The following is a 16,849-nucleotide window of genomic DNA, read 5'->3' as shown; positions in this document are numbered from 1 at the left end:
GTGGCATTGAAATATTGCAAGCATTGTAGCCGTTTTTCTCTATAGACAGAATGAAATATAGCCAGCATTAGGAGTCATAAAAGAGCCATGACATCTAAAAAATATTGAGTTTAAAAAGTTCACTTCTTGTTGAGCTGTTTACTTTATTTCATCTTCAGTAAAGTAATTCTTCAATCTCAAAACAAACACATGAGTATTCGCTATGAATTTTTAATATCATTATGGAACATTTCCATAAAAATGAACACTAAAGCGCATAAATTTGCACCTGAACTCCCATTGTCACCCAAACATCTGGACTATTTCTCTTCATTCAGCCCTGTCAGCAAGCTTCTCTACATATTATTGCCCATGATAACAGAGAGGACTCTCTTAATCACTGGCACATTCATCTTTCAGTATGACTAGCTGCCCCACATGTCCAGCATCCATGCCAGAGAAAGGGAGAGGAAGAAAAAAGAGGTAGGAGGGGAGACAGGAAGGAGAAAAAAGAGAGCTTGGACTCATGTCAGCTCAGTGAAGCATGGAGGGAGGGAAATACACGCCGACATGGAGAAGATTCGCTGCAAGTAACACACAGACAAAGACACACACACTTACATACACTCTTATTTAAATATTATATTCTTTATCTATGCAATAAACCTATAAACATCTACACCAAACACAGATACTGTACATATGCAGACTGACAGAATCAGGAGCGTCAAAGCCTCTTTTTTATATTTCCACACTCTGAGTTACAGACTGTGTAACATTTAAGAAATCTAAAAATATCTGAACTAGATGAGGAGGATGTGCACATACATACACAGACACACAGAAACGCAGCATAGCTGTGCTGGAGCTGAGGACGCAGTAGAGCTGGCTGCCTCGGGGAGTCAGCAGAAGGTGAGCAGAGATAAGGCTGCGTGATTGTGACTGCATGTCAGAGAGAATCTGCACACCACAACAATTCAGCGTGCTGTTTGACTAATACACACAACACCTAAAACAACACATAAACACACAGCCACAGAGTCACAAACTATATATGTGTGTGTGTGTATGAATCACATGCACCAGTGTACCAAAACTGGGAATTTAAAGTAAACAACATGTAGCTTCTTGTGTGTACGATAAAGTGTTGGGTGCATACTACTGTAGAATTTATCAGGTGTGCTCGATGCTTGCTGGACAGCTGTCTCTAACCTTAAAAAGCTGGTGGCATCAAAGACCAAATGATCAAACACTTTGCATTACAGCATATCTTATGATAAAAGTTGCACTTCAGCGCACAGCAAAGACCTCAGCTGACATGTGACTTGCAGTCTGTTGTTCATGTAAGGGAGAATGTATCCCCTTTTAATAAAAATAGATCCAAACTAAAGACACACATTTATCTGTAAAGTAACTGTCAAAAAAGTTTTCGTTTATTTTATTCCTCACATTTGTACATCTGTTCTCCGACTCTTGGTTGATTATTTCAAAATTTGTTAAATTATTTTGATATGTGAGTCCAGGCTCCAGGTATGCTGGTTTAGAGCCTAGACAGAGCCGTGCTGTTCTTATGCATGCGGAAAAGACGTAGTCTGGATAGCACCATATGTTGCCCCCCGACACCCCTCCATACAATCACTGATTCTGCCTTGGTAAATGTGTGCTGATAATAAGACAGAAGATCACACTTTTCTAAAGCCCAGAGGACAAAAACCAGTTTGTAATATGGCTTTTTATGGCTTGCTATTAAAACAATTAGTTCTGAGATGGCAAACTTTTATGAACAAAAATTAAAGTATGATTTTGCACCTATACCAACTTTTTTTTATATTTCCTGCAAGCTTTTTAGCCATTTAGGGCAATTAAGTGCTGCTTTGTGTAAATATATTTTAGAGCTTCAAAAACAACACATGACTACAAATTAGCTTCAGTCTCCAGACGTATTTGCAGCAACGTGGAACTGACTCGGTTAAACCAAATCTGATTCATACGCAGTATTTATGAAGAACTATTTTACATTAAACTGGATACAATTTTAAAACATGTTTGGAAAAATCCCTGAAGGATATTATGTGATCGCTGAATTATGGTGTGGTTACTTGAACTGCAGTTCAATACTGCAAATTCATACTTGAAATGTGCAATTCATGTGCAATTCACTTGTATTTTTATTTTTTATTCCTATTTATTCTATTTATCCCCTTCGTATATTTTATTTATATTGTCTCTGTATTTATATATATATATGTGTGTGTGTGTGTGTGTGTGTGTGTGTGTGTGTGTGTGTATATATATATATATATATATATATATAATATTCTGTAGCTCTGTAACTTCTGTCAGTGCTGTGCTTTTTTGAAAATCGAATTTCCCAGAGGAACCCACCCGAGGGATTAATAAAGTTCTATCTAATCTAATCTAATCGAATCTAATCAATATCTCTGGAAGTGTATGAGTCATTTATCTTTTACAAGGACTTCTACATGAAGCTCTGAAGACTCAGGGCTACTGGTTAGCCAGCATAAGGCTTTAAGATAGAGTGTGATTATTAACAAAAAAAAAAAAGAACAGTGAAATATTTTCTGGGTTTGAAAGATTTTACTTTTCACATTAGTTACAAAAAAAAGAGAAAATGTATAATTATTCAAGTCACCTTGCATATTAACTGTGTACTTTCCAATTTCTTAAACCGATTAAAAAACAAAGTGCAGTAATAATCAGAGGTAATAAAATAGCCTCAAATAATGTCAGACTATTCCCAAATTAAAGTTTCTTCCTCTCTGTAGAAAAGTAATACCAAAATTATGTACGCTTTTTTGATCAGACAGTTTAGGATGGCGCATGGGCCCTTAGCAGCTGAGTGCTTGGTTCAGCTCTCAGCTGGCTGGACCTTTGCTGCATATTATTCCCCTGCACTCATTTCCTGTCCATCTCTACTGCCTTAAAAAAGAAAACAATTACGTTAAATGTTATTTTAAGAAGCTACTTTATCATTAAATACCGAAATATACAGATTGTTTTCTAAAAGATAAAGGCTGATTAATTTGGGGAAACCCCTGTCATATTGGATTTTTTTGCTATGATTGCTATGATTTAATGTTGATTACTTTTACTTATTATTTCAACTTACGCACATTTTATTTTGCAAGGGTTCCAGTGTAGCACTGACAGTGTTGGGCAAGTTACTTTGAAAAAGTAATTAATTATAGTTACTAGTTACTTCTTCAAAAAAATAACTGAGTTAGTAACTGAGTTACAAGATTCTAAAAGTAATTAATTACTTGAAAAGTAACTATTGCATTACTTTAAAAAACAAAAGTTTAACCCTCTGGGGTCCAGGGTATAATTGGCCATTTTTAACTACTTTTGATTTTCCCTCCACATTTTACCTTTAAAAACGATTTACTTTGCCTTGTTTAGTATCATCCTTTTCAGCACAACCTCACGTGTCTGAATTTACAGTTATGTTTTCATTTTGACATACTGTATTAACACAATTGATCTAAAATCAGGCAAAAACATAAAATCCGATTAGAAAAAGTTATATTTTTTACTGTAACAACCACAAACATGTTTTTTGAATCATATTTCATAACTTTAAGTGCAAATATAAATTGTTAATTTTAAAATCCTATGCACAAGTTTTGCAAACAACAAAGTTATTTGCATCCATTTACCTTTTACCTTGATTTTTTAAATAACCATTTCAAACTATTTACAGAACAATCAGCTGTTCTGCATTCAATATGATGCCACACAAATTATTTGTGTCACTCCAAAATAAAAAAAATAATTTCTGTCCACTATAAAGGAGAACATCACAGCCTAATACCTGCAGGTCTGACAGCAGGTGTATCACTCCTGTTTCTACCTGGAGACAGCAGTCGCCTCATTGTTCTGACACACAACACAAAACTATCCACAACACTGCACACTAACTACACAAGACAACACACACTCCAAACATGCTAAACGTCACAAATCTCTCATATCTCAAAACTCTCTCTCTTTTTCTGCTGTCTTTCTTTCTCTCTCTCTCTCTCTCTCTCGCCATCACTTCTAAAGCTTCCCCCTCTTCTTAAACAACCAAAGGTCATGTCGCCATATCATTTTTTGATTGGTCGACATGGTGCATTTTTCCACCAACACGAAATGGCTGTTTTTTTGTTTTGTTTTTTAAATTTTTTAGTCATAAGCAGAGAGCGCTTGCTAGCGCTGTCCTTAGACAGTAAACGTGACAAAACTATTCAGAAAAAAACACACGTATATATTGTTTATCATGACTCTGGTTTTACGTGGCCTATCAACACAATTTTCACTGGTATATATCACCTTGTTGCTTTGTCTTTAAGTGGTCATGTGATTGGCTTACCACGACTACTTTATCCTTCCTCAGTTAAACAGCAGCACTCATGTGATTGTTTTGCCTTCTTAGCTCCAGGTGTTGTGCCAAAAAGTGATCATCTGCCAGAAAGTGTCCACGGGAGCGCGCGAAGCTGCTTAAAGCTGTAGCACCCAGATTACTTATGTGCGGTAAGGTGAAGACAGCTTCAATCGTCTGTTTGTTGAAAAATAGTAGCGCGACCGCACCGCATTTTCTTGTTAGTAATGGCAACTGCGTTGTAACGATAGAAATAGTAATTAGTTAGATTACTCGTTACTGAAAAAAGTAACGCCGTTAGTAACGCCGTTATTCCCATCGCTGAGCACTAATGGGTTTTACAGATAGCTCTTTCAAACATCAGCTAAGGGGTGCTTAAGCAGGAAAAAAATGCTTAATGGCATCCCGTTTTCTTTCTTTCTTTCTTTCTTTCTTTTGCAGAACATTTTTAAGAATGATTTAGCTGTAATGAAGGGAGATGTTTAAAAATAGACGCTATGACACTTTGGTCTATTGGTGGAGCAGTGTCTCATCTGAGAATATCTGCAATTTGCATACAGCCCCTCAGCTGTCTTGGAGATTAAACTGTTTAACACCCCTTGAGTCATTTCAGGGTTTGACATTTAACCTGTTAAAGAGCTCTCTTCGGATAAGGTTACTCTTCCTCCTCAGAAAAATCTAACCGTAATCATATCTTAATTTTGCAAATGCTGATTTGTGTGACAAAATCACACCTGCTCAAATGCAAACACATCTAAACACATCATCTATTGCACCTGTTTGAGGACAGTGACAGACTTCCAGCACAGAAACCAGCTTTGCTCAAGTATAATCACAACGTTCTCCCTGTTTGCAACACGAATACAAATGTGACTTCTGTCTCATATGATTAACATGTTGCTACATGTAAACCACCTAAAGGATGTGCCAGTCTGTGTTTGAACTGGGTTTCAAAACTTTGTTAAACTCATAGTACTAAGAAAAAGTTTTGAGTCACCCCTCTGTTCTTTACATTTTTCTTCCAAGTGATCTTATAAAGTTTTTCTTTTGACATTGGCGGATTTTTCAGTACTTTTAACTCTACTCATTTGGCCCCTTAGACCTATTATTCTAGCATAAAAAGGGCACCTAATTCAAGGGATTCATCGGACATAATAGCCAACTTAGCAAATTCACAATTTTGAATTAGATCTATAGGCACTTTGTTCGTAGGAACCTTTTGCAAAAATACATAACTTGTTCTCGTTTTTTTAGACTGAATCTATGAAAAATGCCAAAGATAACACAGTTTGACTAAGATAAAATTGTAATTTTGCACTAACAAGGTGATTTGCAAAGAGAGTCAAAAACCTTCCATATCTTGGCATGGTGAACAGTGTATCCTTAAGGAATTTGAGTAAACTGGACAAGTGAGGGGTTAAAAAAAAACTATCTATAGCTGATAAAACAGTATCTGAAAGTCCTTTCCTTAAACATAGTTAAGTAAAGATCAGCTGAAAGAGGATCGGAGAGATGCACTTGGCCCTTTAGTTGATTCATCTACTGTTTGCTGAAGTCTGATCAGAAACAGCCTCAGTGTAAGTGTGTCTGTCAAGAAGTCATTCTTAAGGAAAGGACACTGGGAGAAAAGACTGAGGTATGCCAAATTACACAAGAGCATCTACAGCCATCTGCACAGTAGAGGCTCTGTCATAATGCGGGGCTTCGTTTCAGCGAATGATGATGGGGATCTTGTCAAAAGTAAATATGAATCTAATTTCATCCCATGGATCCTGGAGAACTATTCCTGGAGATTACTTAAAGAAATTAAAAGAAACCTTTCCTAAGAGAGTTCGGCTTGTATTGAAGAATAAATGTACTCATACCAAATATTGATGTTCAAGTCTCTAAGCATTGTACCAACTCTTTTTTTTCCACATTAATACTGCATTTCCATTCTTATTTCCATGTTTTTAATAAATAAATAAACCTATTTCCTATTTTCCTGGCAAATTATAAAGAAACGAAGGTGACAGACTTTTGCACAATGCCCTGTGTATTTTCTTTTTATTGAGATAAATGAGTCTGCATACATGTTTTGGTCGCATGTACGTCTTTTGCCAAGGCTGGAGACAGAGCAAAGAAGCGAATGAAAGTGTGAACACGTCAAATTTAACTGAGAGACTGATTTCCCTGCAGCAGAGCTCTAAACAAGACTGTGACTAGAATGAAAAAATGTCCAACTTCACTCCAGCCGCCTCACTTCCAGGAACACAACCATCAAACACAAGCAGCACTTAATTAGCTTCTTGTTTTCTAACTTCACTCAGCTCTGCTCTACTTGTATGCTACTGTGTCCGTGCGTGTGTTTGTGTCTTCAGCCCAAGGCTGTGTCTGAACACATTTCACCAAATAGAATCCAATTTGTTTAACTTCTATTCAACACAAATACAGAGGAATGGCACGAGGAACTTGTGACAGTGTGCTGTGAACAGTGTGTGGGATTCTGTTAAGCTGCATGACCCTTGTGCTGGACACTGTTATAAAAATCCAGTTAAAGACTTTATCCACTTTTCTGCATGTATATCTTATTTTGCAACTTTAAACAAATGGTCAGTCAAGCAGCGCTTAAGACCTACCTGCGTTGTTTGGTATCTTGCCATTGCTGACTTGCTTGAGTCTCTTTTGGTGGGATTTGCCATTGTAGTGAATCTGGGCCTGTACAGCTGAATTCAGCTGTATGTTGCACACATCACACAATGTGTAGCTTCGTTGCTTCCTCTCCCTTTTTGGTCTGCAGAGCGTAGAATGCAAGGCGCCCCCTGGTGATTGCTCATCTGGTCGTACGCCCTCATCCCCTATGCTGCAGGAAAGCTCGCTGTCCATTTGCACTACCAGCTCAGTGCTGCCCGTCCTTTTGTCCAGCTCGATTGTTGGCAGCAACGACGGGCTGAACGGACGTTTCATACCTGTGGTAGAAGAAAAGAGCAAGATGGAGAAGATGTTTAATACAAACTGGAAGAAAGTACCCTTAGAGGCTAGCAATTACATACACACAAAACCCAAGGAAACATTGGATCCTCCTTTTCTTTCTGAGGAAGGCTAGAGAAGATGTGTAAAACATTATGGAATAACTTATCACAGTCTGGTCTGGCCTGGCCCATCCAGCAAGGAAAACCCTCTTAAAACCTGATAGCTGCAGAGGACAACTGCAAAAATACCCTTGATTCCTAAAGTGTCAAGGAGTGTGTGGAATCAAATACCCTCTGAACAGTGACACGTGTATAAAAACAAAAAACATTTATGAAGAGCCCAAAAAGATGATGCTGTTCATCTGGATGTTTATTTGGACATTTATGAAGAGATTAGGAAAGTGTGAAAAGAAATGCTGGGCACAAGTGCAAGCATGATCACACTGTCAGCTGTTGTTCATATGGTGGAGGTCCGGGGTGCAAGGAAGTACCACTTGGGGGAGACAGAGTGCTGCAGTGTGACTCTCAGAGGAACAGTAAGGCTCCTATGTCAAGCTATTTCACTTAGGATGACTCCATGGCAGAGTGCTATCTGTCCCCCCCTGCAAGCCAAAATGCTGCAGTGGAAACCATGCCGCCTCTATGCAGGATCTTCAAGTAACTGTGCATGGAACAAACAGGTGCATATAGGGGGAAAAAACTATAAACTATACAACCTACAGTATTTCTTCAACATCAGCAGCTTTAGGAAATATAGAAGTATATGGGATATTAAACACTTTATTTACCAGAACTATGTACAAATGGATAAAGAGACTTCTGTAAATGTGTCTGCTGAAGATAAGCAGGCCAAAAATATTGAAAGAGACAATTAAGATTCTCCGAAGAAAGCAGTTGAAAATAAGAGCTATTTGTTTCATATGCATCCACTCCACATAAATAAATGAAAAGGTAGCTCTACTGTAGCTCTGTGAAGGATTGAGCCATCACCACTGTAAAATGTCCCTGAAACACACCCAGCTGTGCATTTCTGCTGCTGGCTTTTTTGCCTCCGCCTCAAGTTATTTATGTAAACAACCAAACTGCTCAAACACATGCACCAAACACACATACGCAGAGAGTAAAGTTGAACCTATGACACATACGTACATACAAGCATTAAGAGAAAATGCTCACACAAGGACACACAAATGTGAGCAAACACACACACACACACACAGTACTCAAAAACACATTAGAGCAAGCAGCCTCCATGAAAGCTGCTATTCACATTGCCAATCTGGGAGCACTCAAGAGGCTCCATCAGATGTTTTCTCAAAAGCTTTGAGCAATGCTGCTCTCTGGCACTGAATGAAAAAAAATCTCTGTAGTCCTTAACCACGCAACCTTCTCACTCCTGCCAGACAACTCAACTAGTCACCCTAAATTAGCAAGGTTGTAAAAACAAGAACCTTAGTGAAGACATGCAGAACACATAGAGAGCATATTGCACCCTTGCAAAAGATATTTCCTTACAGACCATTAAAGAATCCTAACATTCATATATACATTTATTTTTTTTCAGCCGGACAATTCTGCAAAGGTAGATTGTGACCTTATGCAGACCATGCTTTCAGATCATGCAGGCATGACTGTTACCATAGAGACCAGTGTAGCACAGATCTGTATGTTAAAAATTATTTTTTATTTTATGTGAATAAAGTTAACTTTAGAGCTTCAGTGGAAATGTATGTAGCATGACACATAAAAATGGCCAAGCTCACAGAAGGAACGTATTTCTACCTGCTACACTATCTACATTTTGAACATGAGTCATCTGGTTATACAGCTATGAAGAAAACCTTTATATAGGGATTTGACACACGTAAGACTGATGTACGTAAGACAGTTTTTTTTTTATTTAGAAATATTTGAAATTCTCTGTGTATGTTATAAAAGTGAGATTTTCATTTAACTGCGTAATTTTGATCTTACACAGATTTTCACAGCTAATTCAGTCAGCTTTGTTGTGTTACTAAAATAGAAGAAGAAACCCGGAATCTCTAGGCTGCATGCTCTTAAGCTTTTCAGTGCATCTATATTTGGAAAAACAGAGCTGCAGATTGTCTCGTGCTTTTAAGTACATACAGGGTTGTTCAAGGAATTCACTTCTAACAACACTCACCGGTGTCCCTTACTTCTCTGTCAATGTTATGATACAGGACAATGGACAGAACCAGCTACTTTCATGAACAGCAGCACCAGGACCAAAAGGTTTCTCCAGCTTTTTCAACAGTGAGTATGTGAGTCTGTTTGTACTGAATATCCTGCAGTGACTTTAAAGACACTTCCAGCTCAAGGTAGAAGCTGTGTGAGACAAGAGTCCATGCCGTGTCCACACAGAGATCTGTAGGCTGACACAGGACAGGAGATTGTCAGGGGGTAACCCTGGGGAAATGAGGGAGGGCAGGAGGCTCTGCCAGCCTTGCCATGTCCGCCGTTTCCGCTGTCTGATGCACCCCCACGCTGCACAGCCTCCTCCCTCGGCACATTGGAAACATCAATCACTGCTACGATCTTGCTGAAAGACTGAGGCTCACCCAGCATAGCAGCTCAGCAATAAAAACTCTATTTACGATCTTACGTCCGCTGCTCGCTGATCCTGAAATACTGTTGCACTTTCCCCAGCTTAAACCAGCCACTGGCCCACCTCAGACAGCTCCCCCACCCATCCTCTGTGGCCAGTTGGCATGGGGGCATTCTGGTTCAGGCAGAAACTGGCTTCCAGATGGACCGGCGCAAACACTGCATGGCAGTTAGCAGCTCTTAAATCACCCTGATGAGAGGGGAATACTGACAACAAGTGAAGCCAATTGGAAGCAGAGATTTGCATGCAAGTTACATGTTCCACATCCAGTTCAAACTGCCATGAGACAGACATGCATGTACAGGCATGGCTATACACAAACCATGCATGTGTACAGTTGCACACACAAACACAAACATATGCTGACCTCAGTTTTTTTTTTTTAGTAAAGGGCAGCAATTCATCAAACATGCAGAAATTGCAAACTAAACACAAGCATTTAAAATTTATAAAATATATATTGAATCTGCTGTCAAAACCACATGGACTCATCTTAGCAACGCAACAAACACAACTGAAAAAAAAATGAAAATAATCTAATCAAGCTAACAAGCATTAAAGCAGCTACAACACACACACACACATATGCGGAGATGTCGTGCATTCACTGGGTAAGAGGAGATTAAAAAAATAAAAGGAAATGAAGTAGAAGAAAAAGACTCCTGTCTAAATAATTGGATACAAAATATCAATAGCCCAGATTTCTTGCATAAAGCAATCCTGACAGCAAGGACTGTAAGCAAAATGACTGCAGAAGGGGATAATCTATTTCCCTGTCTGATGCATTTCAGATGGGGAAGGATCAAAATCCTCCTGACAATCAACTAAAGCACAGAGCATTTATTATAGAGGTCAGTGGTGCCAGGGAGGCAGAAAGAAACACATGGAAAGAGTGAGGAGAGATTGGTAAAGACAGAACAAAGTCTCTTGTATAATTGGCATCATCAAAGTATCATTACTGTCATGATGACTGTATTGTCATTACTGCAACTACAGAACGGGCCTGAGGTCCATGTCTTTGTGCCCAGCACATCAATGTTGATTATGTAAAGTCCAGGCTGCGGTCCTCTAATGAGTGTAATTATACAGGAATCAGTGCAGTGCTTACTGAGAAAGAAACCTCAACTGTTGTATGGCTAGTTCAGTAGTCGAAAGCTAGGACAGAGTGTTTGCAGTCCCTATCACCCCAAACCCAAGCCCGAGAGTAAATAAAGAGCACTGGCACATGAATTGATGTGTTTTCTCTAATCTCTGTTTGCAGCAGTTCTTTGGGAGCGCACAGGGAGGGCATTTGTTCACTCTGTTTGTGTGTGTGTGTTTGTTTGGCAATGAATGTGTGTTTGTTTGCAAAAAAGAAAAAAAAAAGGGGAAATTTATTATATTATATGTATAATTATTTATACAGCATCACGCTGATCCCATCAGTGGGGGATCAGTTACACCTCAAAAGAGAACTTGGACAGGACAAAATCTGATTTCTTATTAAAACCTACAAGGTTTACATGCGGTTACATAAGGTTAACAGCATTAAAGATATTTATATTATAAGATATCCAAAATGACAAGCTAAGACATATCATGTCTGTCATAGCCTTTGTGAAAGATATGGGATGTGGTAACTGTTTACAAGCTTTCTTGTGATGTATCTCCACCGAGCAGAACTTCATAAAGACCAATTATCATGTTTACTTCTTGTCATTTGAACCGTCTTGTAAATTAAACCGCTTGTACATTTGCTTGCTTTTAAAAGTTTTTCAAAGCAGACCATTTCTATTGCAGTGTAAACAACCTACCGCAACAATCCGGTGAGCCTCTGTGCTCAAGCGCTTGTCAACAGTATGAAAAAAAAAAACAATTTCCTGTAAGCGGCTGGTGGGAGAGAGATAAGCAAAGTGAGAAAACCCAAAGTTTCAAATTTGCATTCATGTGTTACAAATGACACAAGTCTGTGTCTGGTCTAAGGAGCTGGTTGTTTCATTAAAAATAAGGATCTGCATAACACTAGTTATTTCAGTCTTGTTTTATGAGACTTAAGCAAATATCCTAATACTGTCACGGACCGCCGGGGCAGACCGTGTGGAGAGTGCGTGGAGGACTCAGGTGCAGACACGAGTGACACGGGAGTAAACTTTAAACAAAAGCGAGCCTTTTATTGTGGCTGGTAACGCAAGAGAAACAAACAAGAATAAGGGCAGCTCAAAAGCAATAACTAAACAGAAACCTAAACTGGGAATGAACTAAGGTAAGGCTATGAATACAACAGACCGGGCATGGAAACATGGAGGGTGGGAACACAGACGACGCGACGCAGACTACATGAAACACAGAGACTAAATACACATGAGGAATGATCAGGGGAAGTGGCCACACATGGGAACGCAGCTGACACACATGAACTTAACGACAGGACAGGAGGAGTGAAACTGAATACACTGACAGTGAATGCAGGCCTTCAAAGTAAAACAGGAAACATGAGACATGAACCGGGGAGACGTAGTACAGGGGGAGGTGACATAACTGACAGCATGAACTTGACAGTACAAGACACACAGACATGAACACACGAAGGGCAAGGGAGACGTAATGCAAGGGTGGTATATACAGATGGCTGGACTAACTTAATGAACCTAAACAATCAATAAACATCAAAATAGACTAAACACAAAACACTGGGTCGCACGACCCAGGACCATGACAAATACACATCTTGCCAAATTAGGATTTCCTTTTCGTTGTGTTACCTCATCTACTTCACAACATTTCCATGTACTCTTTGGTAACCACAGAAGCACCTCTTTTTTGTAGCATAAACAGAAGTTTCAAACAGTAATATGCAAACTTTATAGCAACCAACAAAAACTGGAGTTTCCTTTTTTTCTTTTTATCTCTTATTCTGTTTTACTTTACATGGTTTTATCTTTCAAACAGTCAGTCAATCTTTGTCTTAACTTTTCTCTTTCTGCATCTCAAAGACACATCCCCCAGGAAGCAGCTATTAATATGTGCCGGATGGTTTCAAGTTATGTGAAATACACATTCTCATCCTTGTTTGTTGAATCAGACTGTGTTCAAGCTTACAGGAACATGAGCAAAATTAAAATTTATGTTTTTGGATGTACAGTGATGGATGACTTTCGTATTGTTTTAGGATGTAAGAAAAAGTCAGTTTTCTCTTTTCGTGCTTTGGGGGGATTTTATAGCAACATGTCAAAAAGACTATATGAGCGTGACATCCTATATGGATTGTTACCCCCCTTTCGTTAAATTATGCGCGCCGAATAAGCCAGATGCATTAAGTCACAGTGGAAATAAATGTGAATTGTGTGCACTATTAAACAAAAAAGAAAACTACACAATGGAGAGGGTAATCTACAGCTTTCCCTAACAGAGCTCAAGTGGAATTTAATCCTTTCATTGAGATTTCACTCAGAAATGTTAGTACTTCAAAACGGTGCTCGAGAGAGGAACGTAGAAAAGGTGGAATGAATGGAGCCGTAAAGATGAGCATGTAGGAGTTATTTAGTTCCACGTCGATCAAAGGATGAGAAGAAACATCTGCTCACCAGTTTGCAGCTGTATGCACACTGCTGTTTTGAAAACTGTTAAAGTTCAATAAAGGATGCAACTTGGTATTTTTGATTTGTGCAGCTATAAAGCATCAGATACTCATCTGTTACAACCCTGACAAATAAAGATTTTGCATTGTACGATTGTTCACTCGCTTCTTTTCCACCGAGTTTTGCCTTGTATTTATTACCTCGCAAGAACAAGTTCTGTGCCTTGTGCTTTTCAACTCTTATTATTCAATGACACAGTTCCCTTCCAGAGTTACTGTCATGCACTCGGTCAAGCATAGCAGATGAAACTGATGCCAAACACCAGCTTTTACAGTTTTCAAAAGGCACACAACCACCGCACTGAATACGCTGACTCCATCTAGTGTGGCCCATTTATTTCTCGACCGCAAAAAAACAGACCAGTCCAGTTTTTACACTACTGTTCAAACATCCGTCTACCTCAAGTGTTCCAAAGTTAGCCGATGCAGGAAAACAGGCGCATATTCGCCTTATTCACATTTGACCACAAACTCAGCTGGGGAACTGCCCAGCAGGAGTAAACACAGACACTGGGAAAGTTTCCATACAACACTAGATATACTTAGACATGGACAAACCCAGACTCAGCCACAGTTACAACATATGCACACACTTACACACACACTGCTCAATCAACCAGATGCACAAATCCACAGAAATGCAGATGGGGAGACACAAACTTAACTCTCCTGGAGTCCAGATTTAAGATGTGACTTTGTTCACCTCCTATCTAAGAGGTGATTATTTTACAATCTGCTTTGGCTCGTGCCACCAACCTCTTGTCAGTTTGTGTCTGTGTGCTTCAGCAAACATCTAACACAATCTGTAAGAGCTAAACAACACAATCCCCTGACAGTTATGAGCCGTTGTGAAAGCAACAGCAATATTTGGGAGAGGCACTGCTGAAGTCATTTCCAGCCAGGAATAAATCTAATTAATTTCTTAATGGCTAGTCATCTTCATCCCACAGGGCATCTGTTGGCTGAGGTGCGACACAAAACGCTGGCGGTTTGTGAGCCATGCCTGTGGTGTTTGGCGTATCTGCAGAGGTATTCTGATGACCAGATTTAAAAATAACATCAAGGACATTTGCCACCGCTGGCTTGAACATGCATGACTGAGAGAATCACTCAGATTTATTAGTACTGACTGGTGCTGGCTTCCCCTTCACTCACTTTCACTGCAAATTATGCCAGAAAAAGCAGTCCACCCTCTAAAAGGGAAAATTTTGACTGTCCTTTTTTCACTCATTCTAACTAATAATTACAAAAATGTACAACCATCTGCTTTACCAGCAATCCACAACCAGCAAGATTCAGATAATGCTGTGTGCTCTGACAGATGTCTGGGGAAATGGATTTATTCAGATCTGACAGGCCACAGATTTTGCAGAGAGAGTGTATGGATTTTTGCTTTCAGATAAGAAACTCTAATCCTGCAAGTAAGGATGATGTGCCCTGTATGACTTTCTCAAGACACTAATGCAATTATCAGCTAATATGTTCCGATACTTAAATGCCAAACTCTCACATTTTCAAAGAAAAACATGCAATTCCCCAGATAGTTTACAGAGTTTTTCCACATAGAGGGGGAAGCAGGGAAGCATTTCTAGCCCAGATAGCATGACTGATGAATGGGAGGAAAAAGACTGCCTTTAGGACATAGGAGAGAAGGAAGAAGGGTGCAAGTTGGGCACAGGTGCAGTTCATCACTCTACTGCATGCAGCTGAAATTAAGTACAGCCTTTTTAACTTCCTTTTTATGCCTGCACATTCCTGCACCCACAAAAACAAATACGCAAACACACAGTCCTCCATCTGTGTAAACTTGTTATTCCACTAATATATTTTTAAAGTGGGTAGATGATTGTAAGCTCTTTAAAAAAAAAGTGAATCAGAAGGCAGTTGTGGCTAGGGATGGCCTCTGATCTGTTTCTCTTTAAGAGCGAAAGAAACTATGTGGAGCAGACGTTCTCTCACAGTGTTATGTATAATTAAGGAATCCATGGTATTTTGACCACACAGTTTTTAGACAAGAATGACCTGAAAAGATTCAGACTTAGCTGGCAGAGAAAGAGGAAGGCTGTTACAGGCTCCTGTTGGCAACGTATTAAAGGGATCATGTTCATCTTTTGCTGCAGCTCCACACAAGCTTTCATCTGTCATCAAGTTTAAACACATTTTTATAAAGGTGTAAAAAAAGGTGCTGAACCCTGAAATATTATTTGAATTACGCTGGTTGAACACGTTTTGATTATTTTTGATGTTATGTAACCACAAACGTCTGAGAGTTGTTCAAATGTAAACTTCTTTTCCTTTACCTGAACAAGACGTTCCTATCTAATTTATGTTTGTATATATTAATAGGGAAAAAGATAATCAATCCAGCTAAATACAGGCGTGGTGTCTGTTTAAAAACTAAGTGATGCTTTGATTTAAGCTCATGAATCAAACTTATGATAAAACAAAAGGGATGTTTAAATCCAAATATTTCTCATATGAATGTAGCCTTGCGACTGTTAATCATGAAGGTGTGTTATTAATTATTAAAAATTAAGACATTTACTTTAATTTACTCATAACAGATTAAGGTTAATAATCCAAACCATATAATATGTAACTGAAAAAACAGGTGATTTTGACACAATGTTTTCTATAAATTTCATTTTTCTTCATTATCAATTGTCATGAGAATCTCTATATGTTACCTTTAGTGGCCACACCTACAGCATATACAAACATCATGCATCAAACCTGCCAACCTGTTTCCCCAGCGAGCAGTGTACAGACGCAGTTGAAACCTGAGTCTCATCCCTCCGCAGCCACTTTTCCACTGTAGAAATGCTTTCAAAATTAGAAAGTAATAAACAAAATAAGCAAACAACAAGAAGAACTAGACTTTAAACTGCTGGATTAAAACCATCTCATATTCCTCTCTATTTTTTATTGCTGCCTCTTTTTGCTGATAGCTTTTAGGGAGGAGGCTTCTTTGAAGCCCGTGGTGTATTGTTTACAAGCATTCCTAATGAGCCGCTTCTTCTCATTGGTGTGATGCGGGGCTGGCTGATGGTAGTTGTAATCACTGAGAGGATTTGATTGCATTAGCCTCATCCCTACCTGTTGTTAATGACATTAGTTCTGTAGGAGGACATTCATTAGAAGCAAGAGAGCTGAGTTAGGTTTCCTCACATGTAGGGAGAAACACTGACAAAACTGCCTTCTCTGATGTAAACAAATCTAATTTAGTGATGCTTTTGACTATTTTATGCTTTTAAAAGTTATACAGGAAACAGGTATTTGTTCCGATGCAGAATCCA

At 38.9% G+C, this 16,849-nt stretch overlaps 1 protein-coding gene across 2 annotated transcripts in view; it reads right to left on the bottom strand.

Annotated features, from left to right (window-relative positions):
• The window catches only part of znf385c (zinc finger protein 385C), a 175,665-nt gene that overhangs the window by 104,855 nt on the left and 53,961 nt on the right, over nucleotides 1–16,849 (bottom strand). For both annotated transcript variants that reach the window (XM_085454728.1, XM_085454729.1), the window contains exon 2: nucleotides 6,979–7,308. In XM_085454728.1, coding sequence (XP_085310854.1) covers nucleotides 6,979–7,306 — 328 coding nt within the window. In that variant the 5' untranslated portion in view covers nucleotides 7,307–7,308. The remainder of the gene's footprint in view (nucleotides 1–6,978; nucleotides 7,309–16,849) is intronic.

The sequence above is a fragment of the Copadichromis virginalis genome, linkage group LG4 (genome assembly GCF_057382275.1).
Source record: "Copadichromis virginalis isolate Kocher_CV1m ecotype Utaka linkage group LG4, C_Virginalis_male_GT1.1, whole genome shotgun sequence".
NCBI lineage: Eukaryota > Metazoa > Chordata > Actinopteri > Cichliformes > Cichlidae > Copadichromis > Copadichromis virginalis.
This window is presented reverse-complemented; position numbering and strand designations above follow the sequence as displayed.